Consider the following 16044-nt stretch of genomic DNA (forward strand, 5'->3'; position numbering starts at 1 on the left):
AGAACATTGCTTGTAGTTTATATACTGATGACTATATTAATGGGAATCTGCTCTCTTCTTTGCTAGGTGAATCTAAACTGTTTCGACCCCGAAGACCAAGGTCTAGCAGTGATGCGTTGTCTGCTTCCTTTAATGGGGAGCTCCTGGGAAACATGAACCGCTGCAATTCCTATGATAACGTGCCACATGACCACGAGAGTGACGGGGATGAGGGGCATATCCACGTCCCAGCCCTCATCTCTCCAAGGTCAGCAGAAGACGTTGACCTGAGCCCACCTGAGATCGGTGTGGCTAGCCTGGATTTTGATCCCATGTCTTTTCAGTGCAGCCCACCTAAGGCAGAGTCTGAGTGTCTCGACAGCAGCACCTCCCTGCTGGAGTCAGTGGACTTTAACAAAGATAAGCAAAACACCTTTAAGAAGGAACTAGACTCGGGCAGCCAGTCGCACACCCCTGGCAGCGCCACCAGCTCAGAACCAGTTTCCCCCTACCAGGAGAAGACCATGAGTCCTTTCTTCACTCTGGACTTGAGCCCAACAGAAGAGAAACAGTCCAAACCCATAACTTTCTCTGAAAATGTTGCCCATGCCTTCTCCCCCAAGATGGGGCGAAAGCCATTCAAGTCTCCGCCACTGAGTTTGTTGGAGCCAATCTCCTTCACCATGCCCAGCCACATGCCGGATGTTGTCATCGGAGGGGGAGCAGGGAGTGTAGGTCCTCCAGACTGGGCCAAAGGGATGTCTGGCACCAGTGAAGCCACAAGCAGGTCCCCACCCCACCTGGTGGTGTCCCCCTTGAAGGCCACTGAGGGGAGAGCAAACGAAGGATGCCAGCTGGAGTTCCAGAGTCAAGGAGATGCTAAGAAGCCGGAGCTTCTAGAAGAGGTGGAGCAACCCCTGAACAGCAGCCAGAGTAAGCCTGTACCTTCTGCACAGACACAGCCAGGTACAGTGTGCTTTCCTCCATTCTTTCTTTAAATTCACAAGCGACCAGCTCTCTCGCTTCTCTGCGTGCCTTTAAAAAGAGAGGGGGGAAAACAATCTGGTAATAGAAATCCAGAGTGCGTGTCTTCCAGAGCATGTGGAGGTTGCTCGGGTCCTAATAGGAAGCTTTGAAGGAACCCGAAGCTTCTCTGCGGCCTCCTTGCATCGCAAAAAAAAAAAAAATATGCTTGAATATTTTATATATCCCTATATCTTTCCACTCTTTCATAACATGAAATGATCTCTTGCAGTCCTTGCAAATCAATATGCCACCTGATAAACTCTTTTATTTTTAACTTTTAAAAAAATAATAAATAATAAATAAATCTGGCTACACTTGAAGAAGGGACCTTTTTTTGGCCAAAAGTACCCTGAAATTAAATTGTACACAAGATCCCATCAAAAGGTTCTGACCTTTTCTTTCTGCATTATCTGCTGCCTAGCTCTCTAGGAATGCAACAGGAAACTTTAGACAATCTCTTACGCTTTTCACGCCGAACTGCTGTCCTGTTTGCATGTATGACAGAAGATGCACTTTGTCACGCCAAGGAGTTGCCACTGTGAAATGTTGGAAGAATCTATTTTTTTTATAATGGTCTATAGGAATTTCTCGCTCTCCTTACAGGATAAAGTAAATCATTCTCTTCTTTTTGTTTTTCTACTCTTCCTCCCACTAGGAGCAGTTGCCCTCGACTCCCCCCAGGATCCTGTTCCAGTCAATTCTGTCTCTGTTGTCCCTCCTCCTCCTCCTCCGAAAAACGCTGCACGCATTCTAGCCTTAGCCTTGGCAGAGTCTGCCCAACAAGCCTCTGCTCAGTCCCAGAAGAAGCCAGATGTTCATTCTGACTGTACCGGTGCGGCAGAGACTGAAAGCGGAGGAACTGTAGAAATGTTCCATCCGTGTTCTGGCATCACTCCAGAAAAGCTCCACCTCTATGCTGCTTTGCCAGAGAACCAGCTCACTTTTCAGGCAGCTGCACTTGGAGAGCACCACAGAAGTGGGTTACCTGTAGACCAGGCACCTCAAATCAGTGGCATGCCTGAGGGCAGCAATCACTTACATGGCACACCTGGAAATCGGGACCATCCCCTCCTCCCTCCTGAAATGTCTGGAGATGTTCACAGTGGCACTAACATGAGCTGGGACCACACCCACTTCCATCCTTGTATGTTGGGAGACAACCACCACCTTGCTCATTCTGTTACACCTGAGGACCAGAAACACCCTCCTCCTCCTCCCCCTCCACCTCATCATCATCATCCCTGTGCAAGAGGAGCAGTTCAATCAGAACCACCTACAGCAGAGATACCCATGGAGAACCCTCATCTCCACACTTGCCTCCCTTTGGACAAGACCCAAGTTCATGCCAGCAAGCTCCACTTTCCTGTCTGCACAGCAGACAAAGCCCAGTTCCCTCCTGTCACTTCTGGGGAGAAAGCATCTGCAACCGTCCTGGCATACATGATGATAAAGAACCAGACAGCAGCAACAGAAACGGATCCTGGAGTAGTCAGCCCAAATATTCCTCCTCAGCCGACCACAGTCACCAGCAGCAGCAGCAGCACATGGGGAGAAGCACCGCTCATGGCTGCTCAGCACGCTCTGGCTGGCAGCCAGCAAGCTCCAGTGCACAGACCAGGGGACCATCAGCCAGCTGTGGGGCAAGCCCCAGCTGCAGCTACAAAAGCTTCCACTGGATTCAGTCAGGTAAATAATCCACAGGTTCCTGTTCCACCCTCTCTGCCCAGCCTGGAAGTCTTAGGAGAATAGATTATGCCCATCGTGATTAATGGGGAAAACCTTAGGCAAAACCGCTAATCCTCAGCCTTCACCACTGTTTACCTGTCTCTGCTGGCTTTTAAATTTGCTTTCTTCTCCTCAAAGACAGAAAATGGTTGGATTTGCTCAGCAGGGTGAGATGGGGTTAATAACTTTTTGCCAGTTGCCAGTGAAGTTCCTAGACATAGCAAAACTTTGACAAAGAGGTTTTGGGGAAAGTCAGCCATAGAGAACGTCAGCTTTCAGTCGGTTGATGCTTGGGGTTGTCATAACAAAGGAAGCAGACATGTAGCAGCCAAGCTCAGCAGCAGGTGGTGGTCTTTCTTTGCCTGCTAGCTGTAATTACTTACAGAGGGGTGGAAGGAAATTTTTTCCTTCCATAGACAACAACTGGTGCCTTTGGATTGTGATGTGCTTTGAGATAGAGCTTTTCCAGTTTCTAGCTGGTTTCATTTCCTTTGCCATGGTAGTGGTGCAATCCTGTTGAAAGGCAGCAAAGAATGTGCAAGCTCTACTTAAGATCCAGATGTGAACTCTTGCTGTGCTTGGGGAGCAGAGAATACTGCACCGGCCAGCCAAGGAGTCATTTGCCCATATTGCCGGGCTTGTGAAGGAGACCTTGTACCCACTCCCATGAGCCCAGTAAGGAGCAGGGTCAGTGAAGTTGTTCCATTCCAGTTAAAATAAACCAGTTCAGCTTGTCACCAAAGTCTGTCTCTGTCCTGCTCAAGAGTGTGCTGAGGTCACAACTAACGCTTGCTGTTCTTTCTCACACCAGGTACGAGGAGAGGCACCTCCTGAGAAGCTCCCCGAGCCTAGATCAGCTGAGCCAGCCCCCATTTTCGTCACCGAGGGCAGTGCCACGATCCAGTGCACTTCCGCCACCCCTCATGTCACGCTTCACCCAGGCCACTTGGAAAAGCCTCGAGAGAATGCCAGGGCCCCCCCACTGCAGCTGAGGTCTGACTCAGTCCCAGCTCAGCCCTCCTATGGATTTACACCTCCGGTGCCACCCGTGAGGACGATGGAGAGTAAAATTGCAGCAGCCATGCATTCCAACAACGTGGACCCCATGAATGCTGCCAGTTACCACTCCTTTGTGGCTGCATCCACGCTGCCGCCACCCGTGGAGGAAGCTCCGCCCCCACCTCCCCCTCCGAAACACACCTCTCTTCAGTCTGCCTATTTCTCCCACTCCAAGCCAGAGAGCTCCCCCGAGCCCCCCGTGATGGAGAACTACGTGCATCACAAGCCGACATCCACCCACCAGTACAGGGCTGAAAGCATCCCGACCCACCTCTACCACAGCAAGTCTGAGCAGCACCCTGGCTACCCCTCACTGTCGGAGACCCCCACGTCCATGGGCCCCAGGTACAACACCTACGCCACTCAAGGGAAGAGCGCGTCCGTCCATCACGCCAAACCTCGCAGCCGAGTGGAGTACTTGTCCTCCATGAGCCCCACCATGAGGAGCACGAGCTACGTGGAGGAAACGCCCCCCTACCCCTCCATCCGGAGAGTGCACTCACTCCACGTCTCTGCTCCCTCAGCCATCCGGTCAGTCCCCATCTCCCGCACCGAGGTGCCTCCTGACGACGAGCCCTTGTATTGCCCAAGGCCCCTCTACCAATATAAGCCATATCAGCCCCACACAGATTACCATGTCACTCAGCTGCAGCCTTACTTTGAGAACGGGCGGGTCCATTACCGGTACAGCCCCTATTCAAGCTCCTCCGGCCCCTCCTGCTACTCGGCGGCCGACGGTGGGTTTTATGACCTGGACCCTTACGGCACGATGAGGCTGAGGCCGCTGCACCCACTCCCGGGCAGAGACTTTGCGTCCTACTCCCGACTGCAGACCAAAAGTTTGTATCGCTGTCCTGGCCTGCCTCCCTACCCCCGAGGAGGCCTCGCTGGACACCTGGCGGGCAAGGAGCACAGTTTCATTAGCAGGGATGTGCCGCCTGCGCCTGACGCCAAGCCCATGTACGTCTCTTGGGACTTGGAGGACATGGAGAAGTACCGCATGCAGTCCATTCGCCGAGAGAGCCGCGCACGCCAGAAAGTGAAAGGGCCTGTCATGTCCCAGTACGACAACGTCGCCCCTCTGCTGCAGGATGAGCTGAGGACTGTGGACGTCGTTCACCTGCGCAGCAAATCCGATCCTGGGAAAACTGGACTCCTCACGGTTGCTGATGGAAAGGAAGGGAAGTATCCGGGCAAAGTAGTGCCCCCTGAAGGGGAGGAGCGCTATTATGTGCCACATCCAGAACCGGACGTGGACAGAGCCCATTACCACGGAACCTATGGGAATGGGCAGTCAGAGAAAGCGTCTCTCCCTCAAAAGCAAAGCAGCCTCAGGAGCAGGAAGCCGCATGATGCGGGTTGCAATTCGTCTGAGCACAGGATGCACCTGCCCCATGAAGCCAGCCACAGGCAGCCACTGGAGTCTAAAAACGGGCCCCCTTATGCTGACTACCGACCAAAGGGCCACCAGGAACCACCAGAATCCACCGGGTACCAGCACTCCGGTGGGCAGTACGCCCCAGCCAGCCACGATGCCTTGAGACTGAACCACAAAGAGGTGAAGCTGGCAGAGGACAGGCCTGATATGGAGAGACATCGGGCCAGGCCGCCTGCTGCTGCTGAGAAACACGCCCGGGACTGCTTTAAAGAGGGCGAGCACTACGGACAGCCCGCAGCACCACCCCCTAAGCCGGAACGGAGCCACAGCCTCCGGCTCCAGCACCCCGAGAGCATAGAGCGGGACGCTGCCCTCATCTACCCGTACCAAACCCTTGGCAAGCGCCAAAGCACTATGACGGTGGTGTCCCAGTATGATAACTTGGAAGACTACCATACCATGCCTCAGCACCAAAGAGGGGGTTATGCTGCAGGAGGGGGCTTGGTCCCTCCCTTGGCTCATCCACATAGTAGGACTTACGCCACAGCCTTGGGACAGGGAGCATTCCTGCCCACAGAGCTCTGCCTGCAGAGGCCCGAGACTGAGATCCATGCAGAGTGAGCTCCGGGGCAGAAGGTATAGAGTGTAAGCAGCCTCTGCTGGACAGTGGACTGGTTTATTTTTTCAGTGATACACACACAAAAAGTACCCCATCGAAGCAACTCCCTTTCCATTAGTGCCCCTCAGCTCCCCCACCCTCCAGCCCCCATGCCGCTTACTGTTTTTTATATCGTAAATGTATAGTTTTATCTCACGTGGTCTAAAAAGTAGGTTGCAGCAGTCTTGCAGGCTTTTGTTAACCTCGAAGACAAAATCAGTCTCCAGGCAGTGCAGAAACAGAGATTGAGATTCAGGGGTCATGCTGTAAATGGTTCTCACTTTCCTTAGATTTTGAACAGTGGCATTTCCCATAGCTTTGACACTTTGCTTCAGAGCCCTGTGCATGATGTATGTATTGATAGGATGATGCAGACATTTTTTCTCCAGGTAAACTTCCCTTGTATGTGATCACTAGAGAGAGATTTATTGAATGGCAAGATTTAGTAAATATTTTAATGTGGTTCTTTTTAGGCTTAATGCACCAAACTCTGGGAAAAGACTATTTCGCATTATTTCTTCCCTTCTGCAATCCCAGATTTTATTTTATTTTTAAAGCAATGGTACCTTTCTGCTTAAAATGTTCTTCCAGTGCTTCTTAGACCCAACCTAATAAGAAATATGTCCATTGATAGCAGTAAGATGTGACCCTACTGGTAGCTGGGAAAGAGGTGTTGCCCAGGTAAATTCTTTTTTCTTAAAAGGTAAAGGTAAAAAAACACATAAGAAACTACTTCATCAAATATTGAGAAATCCAGGGTGGGGGTCTGGGGAGAGAGAAACTCAGCATTGATATTGTTGTAAATGGTGCTTTGGTTTGATAAGCGAGAGTTGCATTTCTTAGCTTCTTACAGCAAGTGCGTTTCCTATAGCAGACCCTTTCTGCTGGGTGAAGTGGCAGAAGAGTTGGGCTCTGGCCCACCGCCCAGGAATTTCAACAAGGCAGGCCTGCGAGAGATAAGCTGTTTAACCTCCCTGCTACATATCATTCCATCATCAGTTAACAAAGTAAATCTGTAGTTCTGCCTGGTGGTTCCCTGATCATTGCTGGTTCTCTATGAGTCATGACAAAGGCCTGGGCATGTAAGTGTGGATTTAGTGACCAAGTCCTCCACCATATGCACCTCCCTCATCATGTCAGTAAGGCAAACCACTCTGTGAATTTAGACTGCTGATTCTTCACACGCTGCCGTTGATGCATCAGTGCATTGTTATCTCCCATGTTTTGTTTTTTAAAAAAGATCCCCGTGGAAGCAAGATAGCGTTTAGTTTGCTTTTCTAGTGAAGTTATATGAATATGCAGTGCTTTTTAAACGTGTTGTCCTTGCTGGAACAGGAACCAATAGATGCCTCAGGATTCCCACTTCACCTTGTAAGAGTCAGAGCAATGAAGGCTCTTGCCGTGCAGCCACCATGGAAACACGTGACATTCCAGCAAACAAGATGCAGTGGGTTTTGCTTGGTTTCACGACCTTGAAATGAGATGCAGAATGTCCAGAGCCCAGCCCAAGGTGCAGTGTGTTTTCTTGTTCTTGAATGACGAAGCTCTGTAGCAGGGCTGAAGTCCAGAAGAAGTATCCAGCTGGGGCATCTCTCTGTCCTAGGCCCTTTCTGCTAGCACCAGAAGAAAGGAATTGGATCAAACCACCTTGGAACTGAAGTTTTTGTCCAACAGCATTCCATCTTTAAAATGATAAGAGAAATATTTTACAGGGCACAAAGCACTTCTCAAAGACAGCTTGTCATTTTGTTCTTTGGATTTCCCAATTTTGTCTGGGGTTGTTACAATAAGAATAGCTTGTCTCTTTTGGTTTTGATTATTTTCATGATTTGGTAATTCTTATTTTAGGGGCATTGCTCCTGACTGTGTTAAATATAAATTTAGTGGCCAGAAAACTCACTGTGAACCAGGTTTACCTCAGCCTCCACCCCCTGCCCTGGTAAGGAAGTTAAACATTTTTTGTTTTGCAGTTGAAAGGAAAAATCTCTAAATAGGACCATTCCAGTTTGGCAGTTGTATGGAGCAAGCTTGCTTTGCTTTCTACAAGCGATCAAATTAGCTCTCCTCCTTTGTGCAGAGTAGCAGAAGAAGCCTTACCGTGGCCTGCACAGACTTCCCCCGAAGTCCATTTGATTTTGGCATCCAGCCATGTTAAGTTCTTCAGCCTCTTGCAATGGCTGTTTTGCTCTCTATTGAGGTTCTGTCCAGAGTTCCAGCAGGCACATCCCATTATGTTGAGAATATTTTGAGGTTCAGGTAGCGAGGGCTACAGGACAAGCCTCTGTCTTCATGAAAGCCTTAATTTTCCTTGTATCCTCTCCATATATCAGCCTTACATTATCTGCCCTCCAGGTAAGATCAGGACCAAGCCAACTTCCTGTAAATCATAATACATTGTGGCAGCCCTAAGCAAACACTAAAATTTCCCTCAGCTCACAAATCTCATCCCCCTGTAGAGATAAAGTGCCCACACAGGTCAGATTTTGAATTCTACCACTTTCTGTAATTCCCATAACAGTGCTTAAACAGCATACGAGTCCCCTTAGCCAGACCATTTTGTCAGAGCAGTTTCAAAATCATGACATTGAATTTTATCACCCCTCGCTTAATCCACTTCACTTGGCTCTGTTTGTTTCTAATCACCAACATGACTTGGAGGCTGTTGGTCCAGAAAGTGTTCTGCAGTGGTGTGGCAGTACAGACTTGAGTGTAAAAGGAAGCGATTAAATTCGGAACTGTTTCCTAAGCTTGAAGGAGCAGTGACAATCGCCCTCTTTCCCTGTACATTTTTGCCACTCGAGTAGCTGGTACCTTTAAAAAACAAAACAAAACCCTCTTCCCCTCACCTAAGAAAGCCATAAAATTAACTATGCAGTCCTTCTCATGTGCTGTGGTTAATTTTGGGACTCTCTAACCATTAGAGAAAAGTCTCTTGCCCCATTCCATGTTTCTGTGTGTTTGAACCCAACCACAGCTCTGCTCTCACCACAGAGGGAATAGCAAGCGGGAAGGAAGTGGTCAGGTAACCTCTCATACCAGTGGAAGAGTAGAGGAATGCCTGCAAGGGAAGACAGGCTGAATGAGGAATTCAACTTAAATCAGCCATAAATTCCAGCCCTTTGTCACCTGTAGCAACCTGACCTCTGGCCTCACCTGGCAGGTTCTTGCTCCTTTTTGTCACTCACTGCCTTTACCTTAATTGCCATTTGCTGAACTTTCAGTGGAGCTTGCTTTTTTCCACCGTTGGATATCCAGATTTGAATTCCCTCGCAGTGAGGGTGCATGCATCTTAAGTCCTGAGTTTCCCTGTCTGTTCAGAGGGCAATCAGGTCCTGCTCATGATAGGCACCTTGAGCAGATCTAGCAGGTACTTCTCACCTTCCTGGTTCCTCCTTCCTTAACCCTGCTTACTCCCCAGTCTGCACCTGTTTCCTCCTGCTCCTCCTCTGTAAAGTTCTTCCTCTTGCTGTCCTTGCTTCTTCGTCTACTGTACCCCCCACCCCGGTGTCCCACCTCACGCAGCTCCACTCTTGGCCCAGACATCTCCTTGTCCTGTCCAGCCGGGTAGTTGCGCAGAGGCAGCAGCTGCCAGCCACACTCCCCTCAAAATCAGGTTAAAATTTTATGCAGAGGACAGTGAAAACATTGTGCCTATGTCTTTGCAGACAAAACCGGGGAGGGGGCTTATTCCTCAGAGGGGGTGGGGGTGGGTCTCATCAAGAATTGCACAGCTGTGGCAGAAATTGCCACACAAAGCCAAAACCCACTTTGAACTCTGATCCCTTTCGGAAGAGCGAGTTTTGGGCCCTTGCATACTCTTCCCCCACCCCAGCCCCAGTTCACCTCCTTAGGTACGTTGATGACAAAGTGTTGACTGACTGCAGTGTGACATTATATGTCAGGGAACAGAGTGGTAGGTTCTGGGTTTCTGTTTTCCTTTCTAAAGGTGGCTTCGGCATGACATTTTCTCCAGACCCTTGTGCTACGGAAACTGAGGCGATGGGCATGGAAGAGTTTAACATGTGCTCAGTAACTTCAGTGTCTTCAGTAAGTTTTCTAGTGCGTAGTTCCAGTGCAAAACGAACAAGAAATGGTTGTTGTGCCGTTTATTTTCCTGCTGTGGAAAACTTGAGTCATTTTTGAGCCACATGAGAGAACCATCCCAGGGAAGTCTTGGGTGATCTCCAAGTGTTCTCTTCTCTTTAATTTATATAGTGTCTTATTTTTTATTCTCTCTTCTTCTTTTTACACTTTTGTGTGTGAAAACTGGTGTAAAATGTATATGCCGATGAACTCATGCTCTTTCATGTAAATATTTTGTGGCACTCCCACCCATTCCTTGTAAATACTTAGATTCTCATTTTCTCCACACTGTTAAGGGGCGGGTGTGCTCGGTTTATTTTTATTTTTTATTTTTTAATTTGTACTGTAATGCTATGATCAAGAGTTGAGGTGTCTTGTGCTATTAAAACAAACAAACCTAACAGTCCCACAAAAGTCAGATGTACAACTCAACAATTAATGAAGCCAGGTTAAAACCTACTTGGTGGTGTCTGTGTGTTTGTCACTCCATTGCTGGGGATGGGGGTCAGTTGTGGGGCCCTGCAGTTCGAGGGGCACTCAGAAGTCTGTGACAGATAATGCAGGTATGCTGCAAAGCTACTGCTGGTAGATGGTTGAGTCGCCTTTGTTGTGTACCTGTAGCCTCAGTGACCTTAGAAAAGACCCTTCAGTGCAAGGGAAGCCGCTCCTTCCAGAGCAGGTTGCACTCTTCTCTTCCTGCCAGAGTAGAGAGGCCCTGTTTATTGGGTGGGGGGATGTACCTAGCCCAGACCACCACACCCTAACAGGTAACTTCATCCTCCAAGACAGCCACTGCCTGCTTTAGGCTTCTCCTATGAATCCTTCCTCTTGGCCTCTGATGCTCAGAAGCCTTCAGGAGGAGCCTTAAAGGTTTGTGGCCGTTTATCAGCCCAACCCTTACCTGCCTGCATCCTGTCCTGGCTGGTTTCTGGTGTGGCTACCTGTGAGCAAGCAGCCAGTCTGGCAGCTTCTTGCCCAGAAATGCGTAACTCTGAAACGTCCATATTTTTCCTCACCACCTTGGCAAGAATTCTCACGCTGAGAAGCTGCTGATCATGTGCAGTGTGTTTCTATTCCTGCTCAAGTAAGTTTGACCTTCAAGGGGGTTCTTTAATAGAAGAGCATTAAATAATCCCATCAATCCTTGTTTTCATCCAGGAAGGCTTTAAAAATAGCACTACTTCCCAGTGTGCAGCAGGTGGCTCTGGCAATGAAGCACTCTTTGGTGGGAGGTGCGTCTTGGGAGCACACAGCCAAATCCTCACTGGGCAATGACTGGCTTGCGATGTACAGTATTCACACTTGTCCCTTTTCCTTCTGCAAAGATCACAAAGTGGCCACCCCTGGAAAGAGCACGAGCCTCCTCTCCAATCCTCACATGGTCCCATCTGGTTTACAATGCCAAGAGCCAGGGGTATACTCTGGGTAACAATTTAATTCAGCACACACTGAAAATGCCGATGCAAGTGGCAATCGATCTATATAGCTATCAATGAATCTGATGGTTTGCAAGGTGAAAGACGGCAAGTCGCCACCTTGAAAAGCTTACAATCCAGAATTCAGTGCTTTGGAGACAACAGAGGAAGGGTAGTGAAACTAAGGGCAGAATTTGCACAAACATGCATTCATTTTTGTTGGAAAAAGAAACCCAGGTGAAACAAGTGAGGGGGTTTATGTTGCCTTGTCCTTCAACCCTTCATTTGATTTGATGCAGAGAACCCTTTTGCCCAGAACTCTTTTCTTGTGGCCACCTCCTTAATGTTTGCACCCTTTCTTTGTATAATGTCCCAATGCGCACTGCATTGCTGATCTAGGGAATTTCATATGAAGATAATTGCTTGTCTCTAGAAAGGGAAACATTGGATGCAGAGGCAAATCAGTTTGCCTCTAGCTGTTGGTATTCTATTGTTTCCCACTGTAGCACACTGGGCCATTCAAACGGGCCATGAAATGCAGTGGGTGGTATCCAAGTAAGTCATGTTCCAATTGAAATCAATGGACCCAAGTCATGGCCATCTTAAGACTTAATAGGTTTACTCCAAGGGTGATTTAGATAGTTAGCACTAGCTTCTGGCACATCAAATTCACCATCGCTTTTAGCTTCCTGCCAAACTACAGTATATTTCATAAGGATTTCATAGAATTGTAGAGTTGGAAAGGGACCGCAAGGGTCATCTAGTGCAGGAATCTTTCACCCAATGTTGGTCTTAAATCCATGAGCCTGAGATTAATAGTCTCATGCTCTCTGTGCATTAGCAACCGGTTATTTTCTTTGGGTAACTGTCTAAAAGAGGATTTGATGGGAAAAGCACTTGGTATGGAAACCTGGTGCAATAGGGCAGTGTAAGCCCTTGCTTGACACAATAGATTTCACGCAACATGTAAGATTAGTGATAGCTGTAGGAAGCAAATCCTGGAAGGGAAGATGACTTCCAGCTTGCAAACTACACAAGGAGAAAAAATATTGCAGCTTTACCCATAATATCCACTGGAGGGTGCAATTGCTCTCTTAAAAGCTTTGGAGATGCATTATTTTGAGTGCTTAAGGCCCCCAGCCGCTCATTACTCTGCAGAATTCGTTACAATTTTAAGTGTGTGTTTTAACCCGTTCTCTAACCCCCTTTTTTGCTCTCTGCTTTGTAGTGAGCCTTCTTCTTTCTGTTGCCACCACAGGTCTCCACTGTCACTGCTATCCCCCCTTTTCACTCTCCGAACTCTCTGTATCACCAAAGGTATATGGAGCCATCGCCCCTGCTTTCTCAGTTTCCCTCCTGAAATGTGTCTCTGCAGTCTCATTTCTCAGTTCCTCCTTTCTCCTGGTTTACCCCCTTTGTGCACTCTCTTCTGCTCCAGCGTATATAGAGAGAAGAGAGGGGGGTGTTCTTTGAACCCCAAATTCACTGCTTGGCAAAAAAAAGGAATCGGGAGCAGTGTGGGCACTCTTCCTACCTCTGCATTCACATTTGAATGATTTGGGTGGGCTTTAGATATTTCCACAATAGATGTGGGAAACAGCTGCAAATATTGATTATGGACTTCCCCCCAGGAGAGTGGAAATAGATAGGAAAGGGATGCGAAACAGCCCATCTCTGTGCATCTTTGTTTCAAACACCTGTGCCCTGCCTTCACTTTGGAAAGCAAACCTTAATTTAACAATTTTAAAATTCAAATTACATAAATATTACAATGGGGGGGTGTCAACCCTGAGAGCAATGGATTAAACCTAATTTGCGACCAAGAAGCCGCATTAACATGGAAAATTTTGACCAGCTTCCAGAAGGTCATTAAAGGGGGCAACAGTTCCCTCTGTGTTTGCACCAAAGATCATTCACAAGGGCAGGCTGTCCCCAAGAATCTGCTGGAACACAACAATGAGAAGGGACCTTCGTAGCCTTAAGAAGTTCATCTCCCAAACAGTGATAGCTGTGAAGTGTTGCTTATAGTTACATAGACAGTTTCAAATGCATCTGTGAACAAGGAATCACTACTAATATTTGCATTTGTTTCTTTCCATTGGGACATAAGCCATGTTTAGAGCTGCTCATGAAAACCCACAAGGAATTGTCTGCATGAAGCCTTCTGTGCCCTCAGGTTGCTCTTCCACAAGAGTCATCTCTGTCCTATTTTCAGCACATTCAGTACAACTGGGGTGGGCAGACTTAAGGCTTGCAGGATCTACTTGGTGGTGGTTCCTTTAGAACAGGCAAGGCAAACTCGGCCCTCCAGATGATTTGGGACTACAATTCCCATCATCCCTGACCACTGGTCCTGTTAGCTAGGGATCATGGGAGTTGCAGTCCCAAAACATCTGGAGGGCCGAGTTTGCCTATGCCTGCTTTAGAACCCCAAAATACTAGTAAGTAAAGGGACCCCTGAGTATTAGGTCCAGTCGTGGTCGACACTGGGGTTGTGGCACTCATCTTGCTTTATTGGCCAAGGGAGCCAGCGTACAGCTTCCGGGTCATGTGGCCAGCATGACTAAGCTGCTTCTGGCAAACCAAAGCAGCACACGGAAACACCGTTTACCTTCCCTCTGGAGCAATACCTATTTATCTACTTGCACTTTGACGTGCTTTCGAACTGCTAGGTTGGCAGGAACAGGGACTAAGCAACGGGAGCTCACCCCGTCGCGGGGATTCGAACCGCCAACCTTCTGATTGGCAAGTCCTAGGCTCTGTGGTTTAACCCACAGCCTTTAACTAGAGTCAGGTGCAAAATGGTGGCAGAAGAGGGAGCAGGGTAGCTTCTTAGAAGTCAGGGCACCTCTAAGCACATGCTCAGCCTAGGAACTTTCTTCCAGTACTGGACCTGAACCTGCAGCCCTGGCACACAAAAGCCCACTCCTGATTCCTGCACACAAGCAAGCTGTTCGGGAGGGAAATCCATGCTGATTTACTGCAAATTACTTTGATATATACTCATAGACGACTCCTGTCCAGTGCCGACTTCGAAAGTACAGCATCTTTTTAAAAAATGCCCCCAAGCAATGCTGTTAACTTTGTACCTTCATAGCCACACAACACACCTCTCTATGGATGCCTCCAGACTCAGTATTTTGTGGGAGAGATTCAAGCATCTAACACTAGGCTTGTGCAATTAAAGTGCTCCGTCGCCCTAGCAGAATAAAGAAACATTGTTTTGTTTGTTTTGTTTTTAAAAAGAACTGACTTCTTGCTGTTTGGAAGGTGATGGGGGCATGCATTGAAATGTGAGAGGTGAACAAATGATAAATGGGATGACATGTAAACGCCCTGCAAGCAAAAATCAGGACGGATGCTCGTTGTTCTGTAACCTCCCACCATTGTCCTATGACACACCCCCCCAAACAAATCGGAGCAAATGTTCAACAAAAAGCGGACATAATCTAACCACAGCGCAAGCTTTGTGCAGCAAACCAGGATGAATGCTGCATAAATGGCATTTGGAGGAGGCCTAAGATATGATAACAAACTCAACCTTGAGGAAGGGTGGGAGAGAAGAAAGGAATGGTGCAGAGACAGGAATGGGTTTGGTATAGAAGATGGGACAGGGAAGAGGGTGGAGACAGACTCATGGCGGCTGGGCCTCTCAAAAGGTGCCAGCTGAACAGAAGCAGCTCCTATCCAATACACAGAATGGCAGTGTTAATACTTGGTGCATCTCAACTGTTCAGAGTGTTCCACACACAATAATCTCATTAATCTGCACCATCTGGGTTGGGGGTGTGATGGAGGGAACTTCAGCCTCTGCCAAAAGCACAGCGATCACATGATCCAAGGTCATTTCCCAAGATGCAGAAGCTTCTGTCGCAAAAGGTGCTGGCAGCCCCATTCATCTCAGAGTGCTGCTGTCTGCTCGCCTGATTAGTTGCTAATGCGAAGGGCAATCTCAGCAGTGTAGGGTCGTGCGTCTTTTACCTGGAGTTTGTCAAAACCACGTCCTGGATTGACGATGTATAGGATCAGTTTGCAAGGGAGTCAATTTCTGAGGACTGGGTCAGCAAACCATTTCAAGTCGCTGAGAAGGATGGTGTCACTTGCCGGGCGAGATGATGAAAGGTGCTGTCAGGATGCAGACGTGTCCATGCTATTAATAAGCATCTCGGCTGAGGTGGTTGGAGATGATGAGTGTAACATCACAGTTTGCAAAGAGGCGTTGGGTGTCTGAGCGATACGAGCAGCTTCTTCGTCACAAGTGTCACATGGAGATGGCTATCTTCCTCCAAAGCAGTTCTACAACTTGGCCACAAGGGGTCAGGCTCCAAGGTCCAAACTAGATGCAGTTCAGATATTCAAAATAAAAAAATTATAAATGTTTAATCTACTCCCTTCCCTTTCCTGGCTGCTTTTAACTTATTTTAAGTGAGAGGTTCTTGTAATGGATTCCTGTATTATATCCAGTTTGGCCCAGTCCTATGCAAGTTTATTTTGAAGTATGAACCACGGTTTAGGATTTGATTGCAGCCTTAACTGGGACACACCATATGTATGTTTTAGCTTAATACAACTGCCCCACCTCATATCTTTGAACTAGGGTGGGCTAGAGGCTGTGACCCTATGCACACTTAACCCTTTCAATGCCATGCCATATACTTCCAAGTATTACTGTATTGAGTTGTTATTTTTTCATTGCATTTGTATCCTACTCTTCCTCCAAG

The 16044-nt window shown here is 48.0% G+C and overlaps 1 protein-coding gene across 7 annotated transcripts in view; it reads left to right on the forward strand.

Annotated features, from left to right (window-relative positions):
• Positions 1-10367, forward strand: part of ARHGAP32 (Rho GTPase activating protein 32) — a 208278-nt gene extending 197911 nt beyond the window's left edge. For all 7 annotated transcript variants that reach the window (XM_083479135.1, XM_083479138.1, XM_083479136.1 and 4 more), the window contains 3 exons: positions 67-945; positions 1661-2691; positions 3542-10367. In XM_083479135.1, the coding sequence (XP_083335261.1) occupies positions 67-945; positions 1661-2691; positions 3542-5788 (4157 nt within the window). In that variant the 3' untranslated portion in view covers positions 5789-10367. The remainder of the gene's footprint in view (positions 1-66; positions 946-1660; positions 2692-3541) is intronic.
• The last annotated feature ends 5677 nt before the right edge of the window (positions 10368-16044 follow it).

Source organism: Podarcis liolepis (genome assembly GCF_965112155.1).
Source record: "Podarcis liolepis genome assembly, chromosome: 16".
In the NCBI taxonomy this organism is placed as follows: Eukaryota; Metazoa; Chordata; class Lepidosauria; order Squamata; family Lacertidae; genus Podarcis; species Podarcis liolepis.